The sequence below is a fragment of the Talaromyces stipitatus genome, genomic scaffold (assembly GCF_000003125.1).
Source record: "Talaromyces stipitatus ATCC 10500 scf_1105507295527 genomic scaffold, whole genome shotgun sequence".
In the NCBI taxonomy this organism is placed as follows: domain Eukaryota; kingdom Fungi; phylum Ascomycota; class Eurotiomycetes; order Eurotiales; family Trichocomaceae; genus Talaromyces; species Talaromyces stipitatus.
This window is the reverse complement of record NW_002990114.1, coordinates 4,411,433-4,437,317: the sequence shown is the minus strand read 5'-3', so window position 1 is coordinate 4,437,317 and position 25,885 is coordinate 4,411,433. Positions and strand designations below refer to the sequence as shown.

Genomic DNA, 25,885 nt, shown 5'->3' with positions numbered 1-25,885 from the left:
AACACAAACAAGAGCAAATACCTTCCACGAAAATACGCGTTGGGGCAAGACTTTGTTCTAAAGAATACAACCAGCTCGAGTGCCAAATAAATTGGCTGAAGATGCAAAATAATCTTCTTTCCGTTGCGGAGTCTCAAGAAATCCAAAAACACAAAGCAGAGGTGAAACGGCGGGAAAGTCTGAGGGCTGAACAGAACAAGAAAATTGATCGGCTGTTTGGCTTAGCGTCATCAGATATCATAGTAGACGAGTCTGCAATAATTTGAATGAAGGACCAGGAGATTGACCATCAGAATGATAAAAGCAGGGATCTTCAGTCCAGTCTGAGCAATGCCCTGAAACTCAACACGCTTCTTTTCAAGATTCGAGATGACGAGTTGCCGATGGCTTGTTGTCAGCTTGCCCATGAGGTGAAGTGTATTGAACTGGGCGTTCTTCGCACTGCAGATTTGTTTGCCAGCCACTTATTCCCTCTGGCTGAGTTGAAATCTTCAATCAAGATACATCCTGACCTTGATGATATTGTTCGTAAATCCATTAAACGCGTGAATATTTTGAGTTCTATGCCAGGTCCAGCCCTCCGAGCAATGATTTTTCATTTCATTCGTGATCACATACTTTATTCTGAAACCTGGACGGCTCACCATATAGAGGGTTACATGCTTCGAGCATACCAGAGGACGGACCAGAGGAGCGGTAAGTTTCAAAGCTACCTTTCAGAGACCTGTAGCTATTCTAACAGCTCGATCGCTCAGTAGCAGGGAAGCACTTTGAAAATTTTCACAGACTCGCACCTATACAAATGCTTGAGCATGACTCAGAGTTCAAGACAAGCTTTCTCGATGCATACAATGAAGAATTGCAAAGTCATATCATGAGATTATTAGACTCTCTGTTCGACCCCATTCAACTCGATAAGAAGGCAAAGACGTTCACTGGGAATTAAGATCTCTGTTATCTCGAACAATTTTCTTCCGATCTCGTTGCTTCCCAACGGATGGGCTACGGTACGAGGTAGTCCAATTCAAACCGGGCGACCGCTTTGATCCTGCGATGATGGAAGCGCAGGATCCGCCGGGAACACAATTTCAGTTGCCAAGGGAGGAACGAAACTCCCTATCAGATTATGATTGCATGGGCTTATGGCAGCTCACACAATCCAGGAGAGCTCATCCGGGTCACAGAAGATTCTGGAGCTGAGTCAGCCTTTTCGAGAATCAGAATCCGATATTGCAACCGGTGATCTCATCAGCGGGAAAGCAAGTGTCATCCTTTAGTCCTGAGGTGCCTTCTTTTAATAACGCTTACGATGAAGATATACTTTGCGAGTAACTTTTACTGTCCTGAACTGGGACCATGCTTAGCTGAAATATGTGATTTGAGCCCAGAGAGATTTTGCGTATGTATCACTGTGCCTTGGTGCCCACTGGAACCTTACTACTTGCGAGATCATACTTGGCTAGGTCCTCTCCTGTTTTGATACCCAAGCACCATGCTAGAGCTACAGAACTAGAAGAACATTCACATGTATATAAATCAGTGATGTGGTTTCCAATAATGGAACTCGAGAGGACTGCTTCATGTTGTATGCAATGTAAGACGCATTGACAGTGGAAGAAAAGTAGCAACTCACTTGTTGAGTACATAACAAATTTATGTTATCTGTGCTGGACTGCCTTTGTATCTTCATGCACCGGAATGAAGATCGCAGGGTAGTCGTTACAGTGCGAAGCCTGCCAAGGCAATATTTGGATTCAAATGACCGCCCGACTAAGATGGCTGAACACCAAATTCTCGCTGCACATGTCTGGTACACCGTTAGGTGTATAGTCAAGTCATTTGCCAAATATGAGGGTGAAGCCGCGTCATCGTATCTGTCAACCCGATCTAGGCGGAGAGGCTGTCTAGTTGATATGGAAGATGTCATCGCTGTCATGCCTGGGATCCTGGTAGAGGTAAAGCAGACAAAACTCAAGCCCTGACTGATAGTCGAGCCTGTCGTCGATTCCACGTTGATTTGTAGATAACATGCCAGGCGGGCAGCCATTCCAACCAGCACCCACGCTTTCCCGAGGTTTCCACTGGTATAATGGTAGTTCGCCCATAAGACCAGGATTTTCAAATATGGCGTCAACTGTGCTCCCAAATTTTCGGTGATGCAGGTGTCGAGGGTTAGCTACACCAGCTGTCCCTGCTTATCCGTAAATGATACCGTAACCGCAGCCATATCAGAGTGACACTGCACCATATCAGACCAACTCCCTCACACTGTCTTGAAAATGGAGCTGCCTGGCAATGCCTCGGCTGTGTTTAGAGGACTTCTTGGACGATAAGCATAGCCATGCCACCTTCCATATTACGAGTGCCACGATGCTTCGCCCAGCGCTGTTAGATTTTAGTTAGTCAAACATATTGCAAGTCATAACAACAGCCAAGATGAGGGGTATCTCTGGTAGGATTAGGAAACATGGTCCACGGATATCCCGGACAGGTGTAGAGATGACTGGTTGAGGCTGTGTTGGTCTCGAATATAGAGTTGTATCGGGTCACAATCCACACAGGTTGAGCTAAGCATGCATAGTGGTTATCATTGGTTAATACGCCATCTGTAAAGGACTGAGCAGGATCTTGACTGAAGATTCTTGAAGATACGTACTTGAAGGTTGAGGACTGCTAGGGAAACGAAAAGGGAAAGTGTTCTGCGCCACAGACGGGGAACTCAACTGTGGCCGTGCAGCTCCAATACTAGAGCGCACTAAGCATGCGACAACCAGGCCAGGCAGAAGAATTTACTCCTTTCTTCATACTCTGTACAAAGACTCGCATTCTCTGAAGAACTGATTACACAGCCAACTTGTGGGGAAATACATGGAGGTAATCTTGGCTGATCTTCCCTGCGGACAGAATGAGGCTGCGCCTCGGCGTGACACTGCTGCGCCGGGTGCGGTGAACCAGGATGGAAGATAAAAGGAATACACAGAACCATTCAGCTATCCATATCAATTCAATCATCCAGAAAATCCTGAATGTGAAGAACTTGTCCGTCAATAATCTTTCTTCTGTACCTGAAAGAAGAAAAAGATTCAGATCTAGACCGCTTGATACCAATCCGGACTAGCGAGTTGTTATCGGCTTATCTGCGACGATGACGGTGGCAATTGCCTCAACCTCTCTACAACAATCTCACGCCCGAATTCGCAAATTGTCGCATTCTTCTTCCTCACTAGAGCAACTTCATATCCTGTCTAAAAAACTACGAATTTTATCAGAGGAATACAACAGTTCCGAAAGGAATAACAAAATGGCATCCGTCGAAGCCAGTTCAAATCAATCCTCGCCCAGGCCCAAACCTGCCTTGACATTAGACCTCTCGAACCTCCCACCTCTCTCACGACCAAGCCCCCCCAGCAATACTCTGATTATCACCGAATTACACAATTTGCTCGTCTTCCAACCCGCATCTTTGACCTCAATTCGCGAGAAAATCATCTCCATCGCGCCTCTAAACTCCTTCTCCCCCCTCCCTAGCTTCCGCCGTATCGTCTGCTCATTCCTCTCCGTTGACGACGCCGTCAAAGTCCGCCAGGGACTAGAATCCTCCAAGACCGTGATTGATGAATGTGGTCTTCGCGCTCGAATCTATTTCGGGGAACCGACACCCATCATTGAGAATACAGAGGAAGCCAAACGGAAGAAATTACTTGAAGCGCCACATTCACAAAAGATGTTTTTTATTAGTCCGCCTCCTAGTCCGCCGCATGGATGGGTGGTGAGGAATGAGGAGCCGCCGAATAAGGAGGTTCATGCTAGTGATTTGGCGGATGCGCTTGCTAAGTTGGGGACACAGCAACAACAACAACAGCAGCAGCAGCAGACGACGTCTGATAGTGATCCCCTCTCGCCGGTGTCGGTGGTTTCTTCGGCAGAGAATAATCAGAGAGAAACTACACCCGGTGTGACTCGTAGTAATGGGTCGTGGCCGTCGTCTGCCGGCGGTGCTGGTGGACGCAGTCGATCGAGTACTTTGATTTACCACCCGAATGATCACGGCGGATCACCGAATTTACCCGCTGTTATGGTGGAGGATACATCAATTGGGGAAGATGATGACGCTGAGGATGATGATTTGATGTTGATGGGTGGTGGTGGAAAGATCCTGGCACATACTGCTAGACCACCTGTTGAATTGATGCATTAAGTATTTTGCATTTATGTTGCATTAGACTTGCATAGGGGTTGGCAAGACTGGCGTATTGCATGCTGGAGTTGTTTGTTTCTTGTTTGTTCAGGTTTCTTGTTTGCGGTGCATATTCATAAATACTCTGTGCATACATCATAATACATCCTACATACTTTTTTTCAGAAGCTATTCTCCGACTCGTACCTGGTCTAATCAAGAAGTATACATGCACCTTTTCGAAAAAAGTATTCTCTAGAATCGTGGTCTAATCAAAAAGTACACAACCACTCATGCTAGCAACCTCTAACCCTAACACAGCCACCAATTCACCCACAATACCCTTGACACTCTGCGAATCCGTAATCTTTGCACTTTCCCATCCTACCAGATCCTCCATATGCACGAAAGTGCCGTGCACAAGTAGGAGCCAGTGATCGAGATCGAATTGAGTCAAAACTTCTTCTGCGGTCAAGACTCCCGGCATATTGATTTCGAAAAGGGACAAGGATTCTTCGTTGACGAGTTCTGGGAGCTCGTCTTCTTTTTCTGCTTCGGTTTCGTTATTCTCAGATGCTGATAATCCTCGAGCGCGGTCGCGGGACAATGAGACGTATTTGCGTTTGTTGAGCTTTCCAGTCAATTCGCCGTCGAGAGGGTCCCAGGTCATGCTTTCCGGATCTTTGATCATCAGTATGTTATGACAGTTTCGAAACGAGAATAGCTACCTAGGACATATTGAGGTCTGTACAGCGCTTTGTATCGCATCTTCTGGCAGGTATGAATATAGTAGCCTATCCAATGTTTGTAAGCATTCACAAGCAGCAAGGACAGGTCATACCCATATAGTAATATTTGTAGCCTTCCTCTAGGGCGAATGCTATCTCTCGTAAGGCACTCAATTTGCCAAGCTCCCAGTCACCAAACTCAGGGTCGTAGCTACTATCATCAGCTGCTGGCTAGAATGCCAGTTCGGTATGACTTACTACAGGTATACGGAGCTCACACCCTCGGGCAACAAATCAAGCACTGCCACGGCAATTAAGCGCCCGTCCAGACGGTAGCATTGATGCCATGACCCCAGTCTCTTCTCGCCTGACCCTTCTTTTGGTGTATTCCGTTTCAGCCCGGAACAGAGAAACCGTTTAAAGTCTGCGTTTTTCCATCTGTCGGTGGACTCTTGATGGATGGTCTGCTGGTATTCGAGGAAAACTTCATATCTGGCGTTCATTAATACTGTGTCTAATGCATAGCCATGATAACAGCTTACTTTCGCTGTGAAATTGAATCGCCCTCTATGGAGACTTCAAACTTATGTGCAGGCTCGATTGGCCGCTTCGTCTTTGGGTCGATAGGTCGTCTCAGGTTAGAGTACTCAGCCTCATGGACAGCTCTGACAATATCAAAGTGTTTTTTGCGCTGTCTCTTCTCCCTAGATGCTGTCAGTATCACTCTACGTGAGTTATTGGTAGACATACTCTCGACTTTTCGGAGCGAGCATTGCAGCTTTCCGGATATACTCCTGGCCCAGCACATACTTGTTCCACCGGTTGATGGCTTTTCGCTGATCTCGCCTTGGTTTATATTCCGAAACATCCAGCCTAGTCATTGTTAACAGATATATATATATTTCTAAACAAAGTTAACCAACCTCAAGGTATAATGCGGACAACAAGACCGTTGCAGGTTTTGTTTGTAATACAATGTCCCGGATCTGCCATCGTAAGTCGACGGTCTTCAGATCAGACATGGAATCATACCTCCTCCATCCCCGATTGACCAGGATTTCATAGTGTTCGGGTCGAACCGAGACAGAACTCGCATAGTACGAAGCACCTAATCATTAGGGTTAGGGCTATTCCGGATATCAGGGTAAGGATATAAGTCTTACTTCCATCAGGCGACTTGCAATAACCACAGGAATTGCGCTGGTAACCTATGCGCAGCCAATCAGCATGCAGACAAAACGAAGACTGAAGAACAGATGCACGTGACCCAGGATGGAGACGAACACCCAAACCAGTGGATGCAGCACGAGGAGGCTGAAGGGACTCCGACTGGCTGGCAGGGGAGAAATACTCACCCAAAGGCCGGAAGAGGGACAGATTCCTAGCCGTCTCGGCGTCGACTACAGTGCTCATCTTCTGGGTAAGTTGTCGTCTGCGAATGAGGGGAATTTGAGGAGCCGAGATTAGCGATTCGAGTGAGTAACTTAAGCAGATGCTGATGTTGTCAACGGTTTCGGAGATCTCATGTCGATGCGAGCTCGGATAGACTTGGGACGATGGAGGGGTAAACGGTTCGTCCCCACTGTTGTTTCTGCGACGACGGGACTTTGATAGAGTAGAGAGTAGAGAGTATAACAACTGTCAAAGAGGAAGAGAGAGGATCTGAAGAAAGAGGTGAAGTTGAAGTCTTTTGATGTCGTCAGATGTTTGTATGACGAAGGAGCGGACAAGGCAGGAGGGATCACGGGATAGGCTTCTCTTGGGCTTCTAGAACCCACTGTATTATGGCATGCATCATTTTTGTCTTCTTATACACTACAGACCACACAGCAATTAGACTGAATAAGACTAAGACTTATATCGGGCAATCAGTTGGTGGTACTCGGTGGCAATACATATGTATCGACTCTCGAGACTCCCAAAGAAATGCATCGTGAGACTGCCGGAGTTAAGGGACATAGATGTGGTATCAATACGCAATACGGTAACTCAGTGATCAGAATTGCACACACTTTTTACTAAGAACCTCAGATCTGTAATGTGATATCCAGCAAAATACTGCCGCTACCGGTCCGAATATTACCGTACGTAAGCCATTGTGTGTGTGTGTGTGTGTGGCTAGAGCAGATCTGAATCGACATTCGGTCATGCTACCTGTAAATGGAATACACGATAAATTACAGTATCATGTACAATTGAACTTCAAGACCTTCACCAGTCTCATCCCATAGAAAGTATAAAGCGCATTTGTTCTCAAGTTTCGTCTTATTCAAGAATTGGGACATCGAACAAAGACTGTGTATATTGGAGCATGGAGCAGGAGCAAGACTGAAGCTACCGCCTAGGCGACCACCGCTAAGCTTCCCCCCTCCGGCGTCCCTCCTTCTGTCTCCGTCCCCACGTAACTAATTCTTTAATTTTTTCCCTTCTCCCTCTTCCTCACCTCTACCCTCTACGACCCCTTTCTAGAAGATGTCTTCCTCAACCTCATCCCTTATCGGGCTCCCGTCCAACGCGGGACTCATTGGGAAGACTTAGATTTCTCTTCTTGTGAACCAAACTCCGCGAATTCCTTTTCTATACAATCCTACACCCTCCGTTACCGCTTCCCTCTTCCGTGCGAAACGACCTAACATCCGAGTTGTGGAGTGCTGACCTTCGACCGTTACAACAACTATCTCTACGCGTCTCCGGTGAGCACGGATTACTCTGTCCTCTGTGCGATCTGTAAAACGTGTTGTATCCCTCGAAGGCTCCTCCACTGCAAGCTGTCAAATCCAACGCAGACGTCATCGATCTGCACAAATCGAAGTGGACTACAACGAGAGAGACTCGACACCACCGTCGCTGCGAACATCGTCCAGCGTAGCAGCTGAAAAACACACTGGTTTGCAGTTTAAATTTCATAAATTGACTGCGTCGGTGCCAACCTTGGCTATCAGCTACGACGGTCGATTTTTGTTATTTGTACCCCGACATATACGGATCTGCACCAGTCAGATAAAATGGCGGCTTCAAATCGTTCGATGGAGTCCCGCGTGGGAAGGACTAATCAAAGTAAGTCTACCCTCGATTAGCCCCATCGAGCACGTGCACACTCAAGTCTTGGGGGCTTGAGCGCAGATCTTGCATCTGTAGATTCTGACTCATACCGGTCATTCCACTCTCTTGTCGTCACGGAAACTGATTATTCGTCTAGGATACGGCACCAAAGGCGAGCGACTCGTGGCCGGTATCGTTCCGTTATCTGCCGACAAGACCAAAGTTTTGATGATTCAGTCTGCTGGGCCAGGTGGATGGGTACTGCCAAAAGGTGGCTGGGAACTGGATGAGCCAACTGCTCAACAGGCAGCGCAACGAGAAGCTTGGGAAGAAGCAGGTGTTATCTGTACTGTGCAGCGAGATCTTGGTGTGATCCCCGACATGAGACCTGCCACATTACTCACAACCTCGGCTCCTAAAGCATCATATCAATTTTTTGAAGCCATCGTCAGCCGAGAAGAGGCTCAATGGCCTGAGATGCATAAAAGGAAACGACAATGGGTCACATATGCACAAGCTGCATCAGCCCTGGTTAATCGCCCTGAGCTGCTTGAAGCGTTAAATCGCAGTTCATTACGACGTTAGCATTTTTGACTGGCTTTGTGCACAAGTCACAAGCCATGTCAACAGGCTGCACTACTTTCTGCAGCCCTGTCTAACGATCTGATTATGACTGATATGCCCTGAAAAGTTGTTGTTCTAAATACATCTGTTCCATATTATGGCTGATCCATTGCTCCTTTTTCTTTATCCAGCATTCTTACTGGGAGGTATTGTTGAGTTCTCATCATTCTATTACACTCTACCTAATACATGCATCATCCCTTGGCTTCTCTGATTCCTTGAGATGCCACCGCCATACATTTGATTCTTATAAGAGGTTTCTCATGTCCGGTTGGCTGAATCGTTAGAAAGATCGGCGCAGTGGGTTTACTATGGAGAACACCCTATCACTTCTCTGTTTCCTTCGTTTGCCTACCCTTCCCTTTCTCGGAGTTGCTCAAAGAAGTTTCCTGTCGTGTTTCTCGACTGCCAACCAGCCCTTCCCCTTGCCCTTTCCCTTTTCACTTTTACAATACCTCTATTACAGTTCCGACAAGAATCAGGAAAAAGATCAGAATTCATGGCTACAATCGGCGCAAACCCTTAAAATAAAAGGCATATGGTGTGGGACTCTTTACCTTTGACTGATTCCTCATCCCTTTGCATTGCATCGTACGGCATGGCATTTATGTTGTTTTTTTTTGGTCTCTTTTGACTTTTGCATAGTGAACAAGCAGGATAAGAAGGGGCTGATAGAAAAAAAATTTCCTTTTTTTCTCCAAAATGCTCTATACAGTAATTCCCTGCCCTCCTTTTTCCTTTTCTTTCTTGTCACCGGGTTATGCTTTTGTAATTGTATTGTACATTATAGGAATGGTTTTCGTGCCAAATGCAACAAGGAGGAGTGATGTAGATTTGAATAATTCAGTGTTGGTTCATTTACGAGGCGTACTGGTAAATGTTTAAAGGGTTTGAGTAATTAGGGCTCCGTATTAGGGCTTTGTGTGAGGTAGCAGATATCCTTACGCCCTGATTTATATGCTGACAAGCCAGGCTCTCCAACATTTGTTAGTCAGTCTATTCCCCATGTTCCCCACTAGTCTACTGATATATCTATGCCTGGGTTGTTCTGGATCTGAGTCCTTTCGGGTTTAACAGCTCTCGGCCTGTAGACGGAATCGAAGCATGAGGAAGGAAACCAATGGGATAGGCCTGTGGCGATAAATGGCTGTTCCCCAACATGACATATACAAAACCATACTACAGATTCAGTATCCTAAGGTCATAGAGTACCGATGTGTTACAATAACAAGGAAGAGTTTTCTACTAGGAGTTTCGCTATTGTAGGGGTCCAAATAAAACTTGTAAGTTTCCTATAATTCCTCCTTCCGATACTCACTCACGCATTAAGGTTGTCTCGTCATTTGCGTCCAAGTTTCTTTGATTCTAAATTATCAATTTTGGTGAACCTAGATCTGTACCAATGAACAAACAAAACTCTCTAATCTAATATGGTCGAATACTATTTTCTGTGTACGCCACATATCTAGGCTGTTTGAAGCAATAGATACCCTAGTTTTCTCTTATTCATGCTTTTGTATCTTATAAAAGCAACAAGATTAGGAAGCGGACTGTTACGAGATCTACTTCGACATCATTTCAAAGGAACTGAGGATTGCTGCACATTTTATTGAAACAATTATGTTGATATAAAATTCTTTATAACATTCCAACCTCCCAGTTTATACATGTGAAATATCTTTGTGAGATCCTTATAAAAGATCTTTATATCAGAGTCTCGTGCTAGAACAGACGAGCTGGCAGAGCAAGGGTACTTTCCATGATACCTTTCGAGTTTGGGAACATGACTGAGTGAAGGCCTTCTCCTAGTAAGTGTTTTCTTTTCGACTTTGTGTAGATTGTCACAAATTCTGAATCGAGGTGATTGCTGTTTAGAAAATTTCCATTTTGGGTAGTTCTCAAATTGCACGTGCCATGCTAAGCCCTAGTGACCCCCGACAAGGTATTACCTTCAGCTTGACCTTCCGTATCTATCTTTTGATTACTACATGAATTCTTGAGAAATATAACAGAAATAGATAATATATAAAGCTCGGTCAAAATAATTTATCCTGGCTTAGTTGGCTAGAGGCTGATCTGTTGGTATCAAGTTAACTTCCAGGCTTGAAAGCTGTAACAACTATTCACAAAAGGACTTAGATTAGCCATGCTATTTCGTTAATTGTAAATAATATGTTTCTTCTATACCAGATTTCCGATAACCCGATCGTCCAACACTATAGCTATTTTCTGCGCTGTTCCGAAAAGCAAAGGGGAAAAGGACCAATGCTGGCTGGCTTCTTCCTACTGGGCTCCAAACACACCTAGCAACTGGTCGTTCACCAAAAGTTGTCCATGTTCGCTCAGCCTTGCTAACTCTCATAATAGTCATAAGCACATGAAAGAAGCTATTAAGCGCGCTGCTATCGAGATTGTACTATGATTTTATATCTGAAAATGATTCTGCACATTATCTAGTCACTTCAGTCTGTTAATTTACTTGGTATAGAGTAGAATCCATGGAAACTATTTCAAAGTCGAAATGAGATGTCCTATTCCAGAGATAGTTACCTAAGTAATAGCTTAGTTTCCAGATATGTCCATACATTAATCCTTATTCTTCAAGGTTTACAGCTGCCAAATTATCTAAAAGAACTCGTTGGCCGTAATCCTAAGCCACTTTTCTCATAAGCCATATCGATCATCTTCATCTGCTTGATAGAGTCCTCTCTGCTGATCCAATATTGAGTCCGCCGACCCTTGACACGATTCACGAACTCTTCGAGCTGATAGCGATATGACATCCACCAGCCCTCGCCGGGAAAGTCCGCAAAGTCGCCGCCAGCTTCTTTGAAACTATAAGCTTTGTATGATTTTGACTCGATCCATTTCTTGACCGGTTGACGATCTGTCTTGTTGCGAATTACGTAGCAGTCTCTTACGTCGATGCGATGCCAAATAACAGATTGCAAGAAGCCGTGTATCGTGACCTCTCGGGTCATCAATTTCTCCTGACTGGCTGAAAGTGTCTTGTCTTGAATCTCGACCTCCTTGTGTGTCACCCTAGCTTCTGATGGCTTCCATAGGATTGGACCTCTCATCGTAGTCGTAGCTTCGCCTATCCCACCGTTCGGAAAGCGGAATCTGGCCTCAAAATGATAGTCACATTTATCATGAATGCCGTCACCGAAAATGGTCGTTTCGCAGGACAAGCATTCCTCCGGCTCGTCGGCGAAAATGAGACGCAAGATGGCGAAATTGTATGTCCCTACCATCATCATACTGCCGCCGGAGAGACTGTAGTTGAATTCAATATTACCTTTGGCAGTCAGTAACGACGGAATCATGGAGTCAGTGTGGACGTGTACGACCTCGGAGGGGTTGATGAAGGATCGAAATAGGTGGACAGCGGGGTAAAATCGGTTGTGGAAGGCTTCTAGAAGGACTGGAGCGTTGGGCTGGGATAGTTCCGGTAGGCTGAAAAGGATCTCGGCTTCTTTCGAGTTTGAGACTGATGGCTTTTCGAGTAGGACATGTTTTCCGGCACGAATAGCGCGGACAGCCCACTCAAAATGCAGACTGTTGGGTAGTGGGATGAAGATGGCGTCGATATTTGGGTCATCAAGGATATCTGCAATGATATCAAGGTTAGTGACCCTAAGGTTTAAAATCATAGTCGAACACACCTTGATATGAGTCCCTCACATCCGGAATTCCGTGCTTCTTTGCGAACTCTTCAGCCCGGGCACGATCCCTGGCAGATATTGCTTGCACAATGACTTCAGGATGCGACTTTGCTGGGGTTACTAGTGCCATAGGGCTATGTAGAGATATTAGTGCCTGACCTGAACAAGGAGATGATTATACTCACGCAATCTTTGCCGCACCCAGGATACCGAACCTGATAGCATCGCTCTTCTTCTCAACTGCCGGGGGATTCAGAGCCGTGTAAATACGTTTAATCAACGATATCATTTTGCTATGTTTTCTTGTTGTATGCACTTTAAAGGTGAGAGTGAAAATGTGTCGAATGAGGTTAGTTAAGTCTTACTTGCGTCTCCAAGGTCTGGATGAGTAGGGAGAGATGCGATAATTCATGAACATCTGACATCCATTATATAGCGTTCCGGGGAGATAATTGTCCCGGAACAGGAATTATTCCTCCGCTGCTTGAATTCAGCAGTGACTCGTAATCCAAGTCCTACTTGAAACCTTCAATCTATAATATCTACCAAAAATCCAGAGATCTATGCCCTATGCCTAACTAGCTATAGCGCGTAACGCACTATATTTAAGTCACCTTTTGGCGCTACGCTTAACACGATCTAGCCCAACTTAGGGCTAGAATACCTACTTAGCTCAGCGCTATCAGTCTTAGGCTGGCCCACCTCGGAGGAGGCTTACAACAATCGATGCGGACGAAAATACAACCGTCCTTCGTGTTATTCTCAACTCTACTTCGATGCAAGAGTTTCCAGATCCTCGCACTCACATTACTGGTAATAATCAACCCATGTAGTGGCAGTCCCTTGAACGTTCCATCGAAATCCTCATGGCACAAAATAGGGCTACATGTATCCCGCCGGACCCTTCAAGGAAGGTAACATCCCAAGCCATCATGCATGGAGACTTTTCGTATTCTATGGGCGGGTCCATTGATGTATATTGTCATGTAATGGATAACGAGGATGGCTGGAAGGATGTGAAAGACCCTGCTGAAAGAAAGAGGCTGCAGAACCGCTTACGACAGCGAGCATGGCGTAAGTTACTCTCCTCCCGGGACAGACGTTTATCGGCTCAGGGCCTTTTGCATACTGATTGTAGTCCCTTTACTTTGGGTCACAAGCGGTTGTCCCTGATCCTGTCATGTCAGTAGACTAACCAAACTATAGGTGAAAGAAAGAAAGCCATTGGTCACATGAACGAATCAACTATAAATTACTCTCCTTGGAAAGGTTACGGCATGTTGATTAACAGCGATCAACATCAGCTCTTGGCCAAATCGACCTCGGGCCCGCTGCACCATCCTACACACCGAATACCGGAAATCGGAGCAGTTCCCAAGATATCAAATAGGCCCAAACTTATACCTCCGCTGCTATCTTACACGAAATATACCACATTCGATGCACCGCCACCTCACATAGTCTTGCCGCTCTCCCCAGATCACTGTCTTATTACCCTGGTTCAGTACAATGTAATCCGCGCCATGCTATTCAATGTGGCTATACTATCTCTTCTCGATTATCTTCCAAAAGGATGTCCCAACACTTTGAGCATACCCCAACTCGGTACCATTCCAGCCCAAGACGTCCCGCCGGATCTTCAATATACTGCTTTGCAACAGACTACACCTCATTCATATTGGATCAGCGTCATACCTTTTCCGCAACTGCGAGATAATTTGATCCTTTTGGCTGGCACATATGATGAGTATGAGTTCTGTTGTGACCTTGGGCTAGGTATATATGAGGGATTTGATGATGTAGAACGCCGTGGCTTTTTGGTTTGGGGTCAAGCCTGGCATGGACATGGATGGGAGATAAGTGAAGGATTTATAAGGAAATGGGGGTTCTTGCTCAAGGGCTGCTCCGAATTGATTGAGTCCACGAACTATTGGAGGGAACTGCGCGGGGAGGATAGGCTCATTGTGGAGATATGACACCCATGCTCTCATATCCAGGGTATAAATCAATAGAAATAAACCACGAGCCAACGTGCTACCTAACGCCTCTTATTTTTGAATCTGTTCATCTTGGATGATTCCTTCCAGAGCTAGCCACTTACGGATGCGAGGATTCAAGAACTGTTAGCAGGCAATCTGTTTTTTCTTTAAGGAAGTAGTGGTCTGCGCAGGTGTCTGTCAGTCTGAAAGTTTATATAATATCAAGATACCCAAATCAAACAAACACCTGCATCGATAGCGCTTCCACGGAGCCTCGTTTTGGCGCAGTGTTTCTTTTCGGAGCTCGAGTAAATAATGCATACTTCCAGTCGAGTGGACACTGGCTGAGATTTTCTAACCAGGGTGACCATGGCGCCTGGCGTGCATATCAACAGCAGGATTTTAAGTTTGAATCTCAGCCTTACTTGGTCTCACGTCTCGAGGGGATGACTTGAGTATTGAGTGATTCGGACATGAACCATATATCCTGAAACCATCACGGATCGAGTGAGAGATAAAAAGCAGAGAGACAACCGTTTGAACAGCGACGGCAAGGAAACTGACAGCCCCTGCTTTCATGCGTGATAGGCGTCTTCGAACCGCATAACCATGCAACTGCCAATCACGTCTATATCAAACTGAAGTCAGAGCGGAATGAAAGAAGTATTCCGCTACGCATGGGCATAACCTGTTTTTGCAGTCTGGTTAAAATTGCTACTATCGCATATCGAGGCTAAGTAATGGGCCTAACAAGCAACAAGCTCTGATATAAACAAGAATAGGCCATGGCTTGCCAGAAACTGGCGACTGGAACGCCGAGTGGAAGACACACAGCCAATCACAGCTCTTAGCGCAATGAAATAGCCCTGACTGCCCTCATAGAGTGCTTACCGCAGAGGTGGGCTTGTTGCTATAGAATCCCATCGAACCACGCCAGTCAATTTTCTATGTGTCAATAATTCGATATGAGCATGATCATGATAGATTGCAACATTATCAAGCATTTGTCATTCAGATTTCTTGATTTCATATCCCGTACAACCTCGAAAAGCGGCCCAATGCCCGAATACGGCTCATCGGGTAGTATCTCGGTAGTTCCGAAACATGAATGGCCTCAAATTTGAGGTGCCGCCGGGATGTTGATGGAGACAAGATCTGCGTGAGTCTCGATCATGGAGGGGTATAAATCTCTCGCCGTCCCTCTCGGTCTTCGGTTTCTTGCTTCCCCACTTACACAACACTGCTCAACAGTCACAAAATTCGCCGTCTCGCAAATTGGTATACACTGTCAGATCACAGTACTTTGAATTCACCATGGGCATTGTCATCTACGGTGCCAGCAAGGCAACTTGCACCCAACGCATTCTCGCTACCTTTATCGAAAAGGGTGTGACCGACTATGAGTTGAAGACCATCAACTTAATGCAAGGAGAGCATAAGGTATATTTGAATGCCATCCCAGTGTTGATCACTTCTGATCAGTTGAGCTATACAGAAACCCGAGTACCTGGCCAAACATCCTTTTGGTGTCATTCCCTTTATGGAAGATGGCAATTTCTCGTTGCATGGTTTGTTCACCGGCTTCTCTGTGCCGGTTATGTTTTTGATTAACAGGTATTCGTAGAATCACGAGCCATTTCCTACTACATTGCAGCGAAATATGCCAATCAAGGTGTAAAACTTCTCCCTAATCCCACGGACCTTAAGGGAATGGCAACCTTTGAGAAATGGGCCAGTGTTGAGAGAGACAATTTTGATAACTATGCTCTTCCAATTGCCATTGAGAAAGTCTTCAAACCGTGAGTAATGGCAGCATAGCTAGTGTGCTAGTAATTGCAAATACTGACAAACCCCAGTATACGTGGCGCTAGCCCAGATCCCAAACTGGTCGAGCACTATGAAAAGGGCCTCTTGCCCAAATTGGATGTCTTTGATGGCATTCTTGCAAAGCAAAAGTACATGGGCGGAGATGAGTTTTCGCTCGTTGATATTTATTACTTGCCGTATACTCAGAAACTTTTTGATGCCGGTTATGGACATTTCATTACTGACAGGCCCAATGTCAAGGCGTGGTGGGAGCGAGTCAGCGGACGGGAATCATGGCAGAAGGTTCTCGCTATGTAGACTGTCAATGGGGAGAACATTAGTTCGGGCGGCGAACAAATATCCCATGTGCAGTCAGTAACAAAATTTGAAATAAGGGCATAACCGCGTGTATATCAATCCAGTCAGCTGTTCATACACTGTTTTAAGGCTTGAGTGCTATTTTGGTAGTATTCAAATCAATAACAGGTTCGGACACCAGAGATCAGTGCTGAAAAGCCGAGATCCAGAAACACTCCTTCCTTCCCAGATATCCTCTAGCCTTTTCAGCACTCTACTGCATGACCCGATCGAGAAATACGAAGCAGATGTAGAAAGGATAGTGCGGAAAAAAGGACGCTCATCTCCAACGGCTACTGATGCAGTAATATAAACAGGCCACATAAGGTTCTGAGGCGTCGATGTATGTCTGGTCAGGCTGAATGATTTGATAAATGCTTTCACGCAGGTCCGAATTTCTCCGGAGCTGTCGTCAACGCCAGCAGTTGTCAGATGAAAGTAAATAATGCCAGCAAGGGAATAAAGATAGGTCGTGACGCGAATGGAAGTGGACGCTGAAAGAGTGTACTCCTCCGAGCACTGTAGTTTTTCGACAGATTCAGCATTTTTCCGTATCCAGCCCTGAAGAGTAGATCTAAGCTTTGCATGGGGTGCACTGTTGCAGCAATTGCCAACACTATCATCTTCTGATACTGGAACGAGAATTGGCTGGTGAAGCGCTGCTATTTCCCCAATCAGCAAAATAACCCAGTACTCCTGGCCGAACATGTTTCGAATCTCTTGAGTATATGGAGTCACGTCTGTGATATCGTGCACAATTTTCAATAATCGAGGGGGCTTTCCCATGGTAACGCAAGAAACCACGTCCAAGTATATCGTGATAGCAATCAGAGCATTCATGGAGCTCTGTTGTTGAAGTAAAGGATGTTCGGGATATAGCTCATCCTCGAAATTCTCCCACCCATAGTGCAACATAGCCACAGGGTCTCCATCTATTTCTGTTCTTTGCCGCACCCCGTGGACACCTGCTACCATACCAATAGCGGCATTGAGATGGACCTGCCAGTTGTCTGTCTCATCTATACACATCTAACACAGATATTAGTATGTTATGGTGTCTTGGTAGATGGTCGACCAACCTCTAAAAGCACTAATTGAATAACAGAAGCAAGAACTCCAACCCCTCCTCTAGGACACTCGGCGCCTTTGACTTTGTAGGGTCCGAGAAGTTGTATTGCCACTTGTAGATCTTGCAGGCATAACGAGTGGTGTTTTTGTGCATATTTGAGCGCACGGAGCTGCTGTGATTCGTCGTTGGACTGTGACGTGAGAAGACGTTGATGAAGCGCGGCTAATCCGAGAACTGAGTGATAGAATGGTCGTATATGCATGATGATTGGAAGAAGCCAGTTGCGGTCATTTTGAATGGCAGATGACTGGCTAATGGGGAGTTGTAATGGATAGACATGATCCACAAAATGCATTAGAAGTCTTGTATCGGAGAGCGATAAATCTCCCATGAGGAGCATGGGATTTGTCTGGGTGTCACTTGCTTGCGCGGTTTCCTTCTGCAAGGAAGAAGCATCCGACCGAGATAAATATCCTTGCTCCATACGTGTATATGCTGCTCCAGGAGCATATTTCGGTCCCAAAACAGACTCTGGAGCATTTGATGGAGGAACAGTTTGGCTTTGAGAACGCAGCGGCTGAGGTCTGGCCCTATCACGTTGTCTTGACGTGTACCTCACAGTCTGCTTTAGACTCTGGATCTGAGATTTCTCAGTATCCCCACCATTCATCCAGTCCGGCTTAGGCCCGTAGCCATAGCAGGGTATCGCCAAGGTGTGGCATAGCTGGCATACTGGGTGTCGTTCATCACACTTTTTGCGCCGGAGACGACATGTCCAGCAGCCTTTTGTACTTCTCAGAGATCTGCTCATCCTAGCATTATATATAAGTGTAATAACAGATATACAGAGTTCTGGAAGATATAGCTGTTCATGAATTGTTTAGAAAATGTTATAGTAGAAGTGAAGTCAACCGGCTGATGCCACTATTCCATATCCAGACTAGCGCAATCTATATTTCAATACGGCGCACCACAAAGAAAGATGTGCATTTCTACTCCGATTGATCACAGGCAATTCATTATTCAAGAGTCGCAAGTTGCACCATTCCCCGAACCTCCCACCGTCGCATCAAAATCTACGATCTACCTCTAGACTTTGCTGCGGAATTTTTTCCTTGCAGATACGACCTTTTCGCCTCATACTTGAGGCCGGTTTGGCTGGTTTGAAGCTACCTCATCTAAGTCTTTTCAAATCATCTCGAGTTCTTAACCTCCGCGACAAGCTCTCACCATCATGGATTATGAAATGGATATCGAGCCCGCTGGGCCACAGGTGACTGTGCGCGAGGTGTGTATCTCCTACTCGAAGGTAAAATATTACTGATATTAACAATCCGCAGGCAGAGCCTTATCGCGTCGACTTCAAACTATCCAACGTCGACCTCACACTCGCAAACGCGCTACGACGTACAATGATCGCCGAAGTCCCTACAGTAGCCATCGACATTGTCGAAGTCGAAGTAAACACATCCGTCATCCCAGACGAATTTCTAGCCCATCGTCTCGGTCTCATACCACTCAATAGCAAACATTGCGACAACGACATGGAATACAATCGGGACTGTACATGCGAAAGTTGGTGTTCGAGATGCAGTGTGCGGTTAACCTTACATGCTCGATGTAATCAGGCAGATGATGTTATGAAGGTCTATTCGCGAGATTTGGTCGTTACAGGTGACAGGGCAAATGAGTGGGTTGGGAACCCGGTTATTACTGATCCGGAGGGGAAGGGACCTTTGATTGCGAAATTGATCAAGGGGCAGGAGTTGAAATTGACCTGTATTGCGCGCAAGGGTATTGCGAAAGAGCATGCGAAATGGTCTCCTACGTCGGCAGTTGGGTTTGAGTATGATCCGCACAATAATCTGAAACATTTGGATTATTGGTATGAGGAGGATCCTGCTAAAGAATGGTACGTTTTCATTTCTTCACGGTAAAAGGCCGACCCAAGCTGACTTGAAGGTTAGGCCCATCTCAGAAAACGGAAAATGGGAAACGCCCAACCCCCCCGACCAACCCTTTGACTACGACGCTCAACCACACACATTCTACGTAGACGTCGAATCAATTGGCAACCTCGAACCCGACGCTATCGTCCAACAGGGAATTCTAACCCTTCAAACCAAACTAGCCACAATAATAGATACCCTCACCAACCCCAACGGACCTGGTGCACAAGTGAATGGTCTCGGCGGCGGAGATGACGAGGACATGGGCGGCCTTGGAGGCGGCGTACGGTCACCAGATGCATATGAACCACCTGAGATTGATGGTGCTCTTGGTGGTGGATTTACAGCGTATGGACAGGGAGCGAATGGAGGGAACAGGAGTGCTTGGGGTGGTGGAATGACTCCTTACGGAGCGACGCCGTATGGCGCGACTAATTATGGAGGCGGTTTCTAATTTCTCCTCAAAACGAAGAAATTGGATGTTAGCTCTGACTCATACTTTCTATCTAACAACTAAAGCATTTCCGGCGTTGTGTTTGTGCGATATTAGTTTCATATCAAAATATCACCAATTCAATATCAATATGTTTAGATGCATATTATAGAAAGGAGGGAAAAAATCGTATTACTATGCTAGGTATCTGCCCAAAAGAATTATCTCGTTCGCCAGGCTCCAGTGCTCCTTGATGCATCATCCATCCAGAGCAACCATATCTCGCCAACAAGCCCCAAAAGGAAACAAACCTATCAATATCCCAAGGGATAGCCAAAACTAATGATCGAGAGACAAGAGATGAATAGATCAGTTAAATCATACATGTGGTAAATAGGAAGGAATTATCAACTCCATAGCTCCACGCCATATACACCGTCTCGAATAAACCCCGTTGAGAAAAGCCAAAGCCCGGCAAAAAGAAAAGTCACTAAATCAAGGTGAAAGATTAATCGTCTGTGGTCTCCTCAAGACCGAGATACTTATCCGTAACTCTTGTGCTGCTCGCCCCATACACCAGATCCATAAGCTTCGCCTTTTGCGCCTCTCTCAGCCCTCGAAGATATTCATAAGTATCCTCAACACTTTCGATCTGACCCTCAATGGCACCCAGGACACTATTCGTCGTATCAATCGCAATACCAGCCGACATGAACGAATCATTCTTCTGTCGCACAAGCGGACTAACAAGTTTCCTCCTCAATGTCTCAAGGTTAACTTTAAGATTCAGCAGTCGCGCCTGATGGTCCATGAGTTGATGTTTATTATTAACCGTTCGCCGACGGACGTCAGCGAGCAGTTTTCTGTTTTTTTCATATTTGCGAACTAGCGCCGCATTGGGACCCAGGACGCGTGTCCAGAGGGAACTCAGCATTTCGCCTTCTTCGCGTTCTTGGGTATCTGATTCGCGGACGACGACGCGCTGCAAGTTTAGGAATTGGCGGTCAATGGACTCAAAGAGTGCGACGAGGGCATTGGAGTGGGTGAGTTCGCTGTTGATGGATTCTTCGAGCACGTTTAGGAATTCGGTGAATGTGCGCATTAGTGCTGTGCGAGTGCGATGGGCTGATGTTGGGCCAAAGACGGTTGTGACTACCGTTCCGAGGAGGGTCGGAGAGCCCGGGATATGATTGCTTGTGGAAGATGATGAGGGTGTACTGTCGATTGCTTCTCCGGCGCCATGTTCGAGGTTGACAACTTGGGATATCATGTTGTGGATGTTGTCGATCATGACACTGGGGAGACTGCTCGGTGGTTGCGAGTTTATCACTGTAAGCTCACGGCGGACCCAATCCATGACTAACAGAATCGAATCAATGTCCGAGTCCACATTAGAAAAGAATCTGGTCAATTCGAGGGAAAGCGTCTTCAATGAATCGGATAATTCATCCAATTGAGTGACTATAATCGGCGCACTCGTCATGTTACTCCCTCTTACAGATTCGCCCAAATCCCAAACGGCAATGCCCGTTTCTTGAAGACTGTTAATATGCTGGATGCCGTTTTCAGAGTAATGAATCAATGGTTCAAAATTGCGTGCAAACGCACATAGTTTCATCAAATTAGGTACCGTCGGCGCAGTCGAAGGTATAGATAGCGAGCGCAAAAAAATCATCCCCACAAATGCAACGAAGAGTGTTGCGATTGTACTGATCTTTGAATTGAACAAGGTAGCACATATTCGGTCAAATGGAAGTCTGATTGCATTCCAAGCGGCTTGTATAGGTTCTCTTTGTGCCACTTCAGCAGAAACTTTAAAGCGCACATCTAGTAGATATGTCAATTCGCTGGACATTTTTGCTGAAGGGAGAGTAACCTACAGTTTGAATGCGGTTCTTCTGATTGGAATCGCAATAGCCGGTCCTTTGGTTCTGGGGAAACAGATCGTCCTTTTAGAGGCGAGTCTGTGCCTGGAGGTAGAGGTACATTGGCCGCAAGGGAAATATCAAGTAAGTCTGTTTGGTCTTTGCCTGGTGACGGTGGAGGCGGCATTTCAGATGCGTCCTCATACTGAGGACTCGGCTCTCGACTTTGCGGTGCGCTGTGCGGTTGGAGTGTTGGCTTCATGTGCATATGATCATATGGTGAATGGCGGTACCAATGGCTCCCCGCCAGTGAATCTGGACGTCTCAGAGCAGGAGGCGACCAGCGCTCCTGGGGCACAGATCGGCCGTCATCTGACTCCTCAGATCTGAACCCGGAGTGTTGCGAGGGCAAATCAAGCAGTGGTGATCGTCTATTGGAAGCGGCAAAATCCTCCAGCGATGCCGATAGCGACGGGTGATCGTCAAAGAGAGCATCCATCTCGTCATCCATGGATGATGATATAGATAGTTGCGGTGAAGACGTCGTACTCATGCGCTCGTGTTTCAAATCAAGCCTTTCGATAGAGTGTTGGATTTAGATTCAATGGTACACACAAAGAGACGATGCGCAAATAGAGCATAGGTTATGAAGTTGGTTTTCTTGCGTTGTTGTAGGTAACGGGCAATGCGCCGGACAACCGAGGGTCGTCGCAAAACAATGCGATAAGATAGCCTGAGATAACGGATTGAGCCGTCAAGCAGTTGCTTCGAGTAAATATCGGAGATGCCGAAAATCGTAATGAAGAAGAGACGACTCGGCAAGGACCGTAGATCAGTCGCAGAGTCCGGTATCGTCTATAAACGCATGGAACTGTCGGTATTTTGCAGGTCGTTGTAGAAGTAGATGAAGGAGAGAAGCAGATGAGGCCCCTGCCCCTCCGAAGTACAGTTGACTAGTCATGAATCGGGCATGTTCAATTGTAGCCTGCATGAAAAATGGAGGCTGGTCCAATCGCGGCGACGAGGGAGAGTTCGTGTCGAGCCTTGTCAGCCAACCATGTCGCTATCCCGTGACTCCCTTGCTGCTAGTACAACGCATCAAGGCGGCCTGCAATGCAAATCCTGGACCTGCATGTTCGAGACTTGACAGACGACAGACTACTATGAGAGAACAGCTTAAGAAGTGGAAGGGACATTAGATGTGTCCATTCTATAGTACTCATTGACTTATCAGATTGAGCGCAATCTTTATCCGGAGCCGCAGGAACTGGTAATGAAGTACGAATAGACGACTGGTCTAAGACACTTGGGATAGATATCAGAGAGGAGAATCATATTGGTCGTTATTCTTTTGCAAAGCCCCGTCCCAAAAAAGATCATGACAGACAAGTAATAATAATGACGATATCAACAAAAGAAGTACAGACGAAGAAGAGAAAAATATAAATCTATCATCTTATTTTCCGCTCTACCATTGTATCCAAGCGGAGCCGTTTCGGTCTTCCCCATGCGCTAAGTACTTGAAACAAGGAAGCACGAAAAAAAATCCCAAAATCTATTTTCGCATGTATAGTATAGGGTAGTCGACGTATTGTTACAGGCGATGGTGTCCCGCTTCCTTGAAGTTCGAATCCTCTATACAATTCGAAGATCGAGATGCCGGGGACGAGCATTTTTCGTTGCGAGTCACTTATTTGGAGGTCTCCTCCTTGAGGTAGCTGTTCGGAGTTAGTACTGATCAGAATTAACAGATGAAGCGGATCATCTTACGTGATGAGATCATTTCGGTCCTTGGCCTTCTTGAGACCTCCGAACGCCATCTTGGTACCGGGAATGAACTTCTTGGGGTTCTCGAGGTAGTCGAACTAAGCCGTCAGTTAGTATCGCCATGAACTAAACAGGGCTAGGCAACTTACCAAGGTGTTCTCGTCCCAGGTCACGCCAGCCTGCTTGTTGGCATCGGTGTAGGAGTATCCCTCGACGGAACCGGTGCTACGACCGAAGAGACCGTGCAAGTTGGGGCCGATCTTGTTGGCACCACCGGCTTCAACGGTGTGGCATTGAGCGCAGCGGGTCTATCAGAGTTAGTATGGTCACTGATAGTAGGAAAAGTGCGTTCTTACCTTGAAAAGGTTGGCACCCTTGCTGGCGTCACCTGGAAGTCGAATTAGCTCATGTCCACCATACAGATCAAGACATTGCCATTGAGTCGGAGGTCAGGTCATCGCATCGCCAGGTCATATCCCGTTAAAATGAAGCTATGAGCTTAGTTCTCCTTCGAGTGCGACGTAGTGCAGGCGTCTAGTACAAATTCCGAGCAATCCTCCAAGCAGAGCTCAGGAACTGCTGTACGCAGCATTGATTCTCGGAGATATCGACAACAGCGCGCGATGACCTTCGCTCGATCCCGAACGTCCATCTAGTGGACGTGGTAAAGCTTACCTGGAGCGAACTTGGCAGCTTCCTTGCCCATTGTGAATAATGTGAAAGAAATATAAAATTAAAAAGAAGAAGTAGTTAATTGAATGAGTTGAAGAAGTAGGAGGTGTAGTTGTTGAAAGGACAGTTTGCCTAATGATGGAAGAAAAGAAAAAACGAGAAGAAATTCCGGGAACTGGGCAAGAAAATGACTTCAAGGGGAAAACTATGACCGCAGCGGCGAGATGCCAGCCAATCAGAGCAGAGCTAATTGTCGGGTACATTGACAGGTGTCAGGTGACTTTTGCGGGCGCAACCGGAATGTCTTGCTTAGATGTACCTGCTTACTATTAAAGTACGTATCACCAAGTTGATTCATTATTCATAGAAATCGCATTGAAGGACGGGCCGTCTTCTCATATCATATTAGATCTTCAACCGCATCATCAGGAATACTCCATACAGATGACTCTATTCAGGTTGTGGTTGTTGTATGAACATTGAATGACGGTATCTCTCCTGTCCAATCAGAGGCGGCTGATTAGTAGTTTTCCCGGTTGATCCGATCAGCCGTCAGACCGATGAGATCACATGATTTCAGCTTGTTATCAGCGAGCTCACCGATTTCTTGTTAGAGTCATCGTAAGTTGGAAGTCATATTTTACGTGAATATTCGAATATGCAATACATCTCTATGAGGTTCCAGAGCGCCCCCTTAGACGTCAACGTTATATCTTATGTAGCATACAAGTCGAGAAGGTTATAGGTCAATCACCAAATACCCAACCACTTCTTCGCAGGCCGTTTCTCGACTGCCTCCGCAGCATCAACAAGCTCAGCCGGCGCAATCGGCGACTGATCATCCTCAACAACAGGCGAAGCAACCTTCTCCGGCTCCTCCAATCCATGCGCAATGCGGTATTGACGACGTTTCTCAGCATCTTCGACTCTTTTGTGTCTGTTTTCGCGCGCAATCATTGAATTGTGTTGTACATGCATTTTCCAGACGGAGATGGTTCGCGAAACCGTGCTGATCGGGGATGTGAGTAGGCCTGACCAGGGCGGGAGCAGATGCGCGAATTGGGAGGTTCGTTTGAAGTTTTCGGTGAATGTGAATGTAGCCAAGGACGTTAGGACTCCCTATACCCATTTAGCCTCATATTCATCCGTAAATGGGTTCGAGAAAAAAATACCATAGCAATCCAAACATGAATCCACCTCGAAGTCAAAAACTTAAACATCACCGTACCCTCCGCAGGAAACATATTCGGATACCTCTTGGTCTTCTGCTCCTCCTTCTCCTTTGCCGTGAGCGGACGACCGGGGTAATTAAACGGTTCTCGCACAACTTTTTGTCCATTTCGAGTCTGCATAACGCGTCGAGCTGGATGGGATGGAGGGCGGAATTTATCTGGTTGAGGTAATACGCGTGCTTTGTCTGGCCCTTCCGCCCATGGCTTTGTGGTGGTGGAAAAATTGTTGCGGTATATTCGGAGGGTGCGCGATTGGATGCCTCGTGGGAGGAGGAAGCGGGGGATGTTGGATGTGATGGGCCCCTTCATTTTGATCTTTGTACCGGATAATCTGAGGATTGTCTCGTAGACTGTGTGGTCTGATATGTTCTGGTGGAAGAGCTACAGGGAACATGATTTTCTTCCGTTTGTACCACGTGACTTTTATCTAGGGTTAGGGTAGATCTCCATTTTTCGCGAAAGCCGTTTCGATGGATATGTAGAACACATGTAAGAGCTTAATGCAATAGCTCGAGTGGAT

The 25,885-nt window shown here is 46.2% G+C and overlaps 12 protein-coding genes across 12 annotated transcripts, besides 2 other annotated features; 6 read left to right on the top strand and 6 right to left on the bottom strand.

Moving 5' to 3' along the window:
- Positions 1–266: 266 nt before the first annotated feature.
- TSTA_096610 (uncharacterized protein) lies at positions 267–946 on the top strand (the record flags this gene model as incomplete). Its single annotated transcript, XM_002479330.1, has 2 exons — positions 267–696; positions 756–946. The coding sequence occupies 2 exons, from the start codon at positions 267–269 to the stop codon at positions 944–946; spliced, it is 621 nt and encodes a 206-aa protein (XP_002479375.1).
- Positions 947–3,145: 2,199 nt separating this feature from the next.
- TSTA_096600 (calcineurin binding protein, putative) lies at positions 3,146–4,198 on the top strand (the record flags this gene model as incomplete). Its single annotated transcript, XM_002479329.1, has 2 exons — positions 3,146–3,204; positions 3,283–4,198. 2 exons carry the CDS (start codon positions 3,146–3,148, stop codon positions 4,196–4,198), a joined length of 975 nt encoding a protein of 324 aa, XP_002479374.1.
- Positions 3,845–3,874: a microsatellite.
- Positions 4,199–4,445: 247 nt separating the features above from the next.
- TSTA_096590 (arginine-tRNA-protein transferase 1) lies at positions 4,446–6,318 on the bottom strand (the record flags this gene model as incomplete). The annotated part of the gene is made up of 9 exons (XM_002479328.1): positions 4,446–4,858; positions 4,906–4,971; positions 5,019–5,116; positions 5,164–5,397; positions 5,448–5,609; positions 5,656–5,778; positions 5,829–5,891; positions 5,938–6,013; positions 6,069–6,318. The coding sequence occupies 9 exons, from the start codon at positions 6,316–6,318 to the stop codon at positions 4,446–4,448; spliced, it is 1,485 nt and encodes a 494-aa protein (XP_002479373.1).
- A 684-nt stretch (positions 6,319–7,002) lies between these two features.
- Positions 7,003–7,022: a microsatellite.
- An 888-nt stretch (positions 7,023–7,910) lies between these two features.
- Positions 7,911–8,532, top strand: TSTA_096580 (Nudix/MutT family protein; the record flags this gene model as incomplete). Its single annotated transcript, XM_002479327.1, has 2 exons — positions 7,911–7,962; positions 8,105–8,532. 2 exons carry the CDS (start codon positions 7,911–7,913, stop codon positions 8,530–8,532), a joined length of 480 nt encoding a protein of 159 aa, XP_002479372.1.
- A 2,660-nt stretch (positions 8,533–11,192) lies between these two features.
- TSTA_096570 (oxidoreductase, putative) lies at positions 11,193–12,525 on the bottom strand (the record flags this gene model as incomplete). Its single annotated transcript, XM_002479326.1, has 3 exons — positions 11,193–12,181; positions 12,237–12,370; positions 12,422–12,525. 3 exons carry the CDS (start codon positions 12,523–12,525, stop codon positions 11,193–11,195), a joined length of 1,227 nt encoding a protein of 408 aa, XP_002479371.1.
- Positions 12,526–13,168: 643 nt separating this feature from the next.
- TSTA_096560 (uncharacterized protein) lies at positions 13,169–14,212 on the top strand (the record flags this gene model as incomplete). The annotated part of the gene is made up of 2 exons (XM_002479325.1): positions 13,169–13,418; positions 13,443–14,212. 2 exons carry the CDS (start codon positions 13,169–13,171, stop codon positions 14,210–14,212), a joined length of 1,020 nt encoding a protein of 339 aa, XP_002479370.1.
- Positions 14,213–15,529: 1,317 nt separating this feature from the next.
- TSTA_096550 (glutathion S-transferase II, GST-II, putative) lies at positions 15,530–16,339 on the top strand (the record flags this gene model as incomplete). Its single annotated transcript, XM_002479324.1, has 4 exons — positions 15,530–15,655; positions 15,711–15,783; positions 15,840–16,014; positions 16,072–16,339. 4 exons carry the CDS (start codon positions 15,530–15,532, stop codon positions 16,337–16,339), a joined length of 642 nt encoding a protein of 213 aa, XP_002479369.1.
- A 153-nt stretch (positions 16,340–16,492) lies between these two features.
- Positions 16,493–18,258, bottom strand: TSTA_096540 (C6 transcription factor, putative; the record flags this gene model as incomplete). Its single annotated transcript, XM_002479323.1, has 2 exons — positions 16,493–17,407; positions 17,458–18,258. The coding sequence occupies 2 exons, from the start codon at positions 18,256–18,258 to the stop codon at positions 16,493–16,495; spliced, it is 1,716 nt and encodes a 571-aa protein (XP_002479368.1).
- Positions 18,259–18,681: 423 nt separating this feature from the next.
- TSTA_096530 (RNA polymerase II subunit 3) lies at positions 18,682–19,850 on the top strand (the record flags this gene model as incomplete). The annotated part of the gene is made up of 3 exons (XM_002479322.1): positions 18,682–18,735; positions 18,788–19,359; positions 19,415–19,850. 3 exons carry the CDS (start codon positions 18,682–18,684, stop codon positions 19,848–19,850), a joined length of 1,062 nt encoding a protein of 353 aa, XP_002479367.1.
- A 487-nt stretch (positions 19,851–20,337) lies between these two features.
- TSTA_096520 (uncharacterized protein) lies at positions 20,338–22,205 on the bottom strand (the record flags this gene model as incomplete). The annotated part of the gene is made up of 2 exons (XM_002479321.1): positions 20,338–21,656; positions 21,710–22,205. 2 exons carry the CDS (start codon positions 22,203–22,205, stop codon positions 20,338–20,340), a joined length of 1,815 nt encoding a protein of 604 aa, XP_002479366.1.
- A 1,179-nt stretch (positions 22,206–23,384) lies between these two features.
- Positions 23,385–24,167, bottom strand: TSTA_096510 (cytochrome c; the record flags this gene model as incomplete). The annotated part of the gene is made up of 5 exons (XM_002479320.1): positions 23,385–23,412; positions 23,465–23,559; positions 23,611–23,769; positions 23,818–23,849; positions 24,137–24,167. The coding sequence occupies 5 exons, from the start codon at positions 24,165–24,167 to the stop codon at positions 23,385–23,387; spliced, it is 345 nt and encodes a 114-aa protein (XP_002479365.1).
- A 716-nt stretch (positions 24,168–24,883) lies between these two features.
- On the bottom strand, positions 24,884–25,674 carry TSTA_096500 (uncharacterized protein; the record flags this gene model as incomplete). The annotated part of the gene is made up of 2 exons (XM_002479319.1): positions 24,884–25,252; positions 25,306–25,674. 2 exons carry the CDS (start codon positions 25,672–25,674, stop codon positions 24,884–24,886), a joined length of 738 nt encoding a protein of 245 aa, XP_002479364.1.
- Positions 25,675–25,885: the final 211 nt, after the last annotated feature.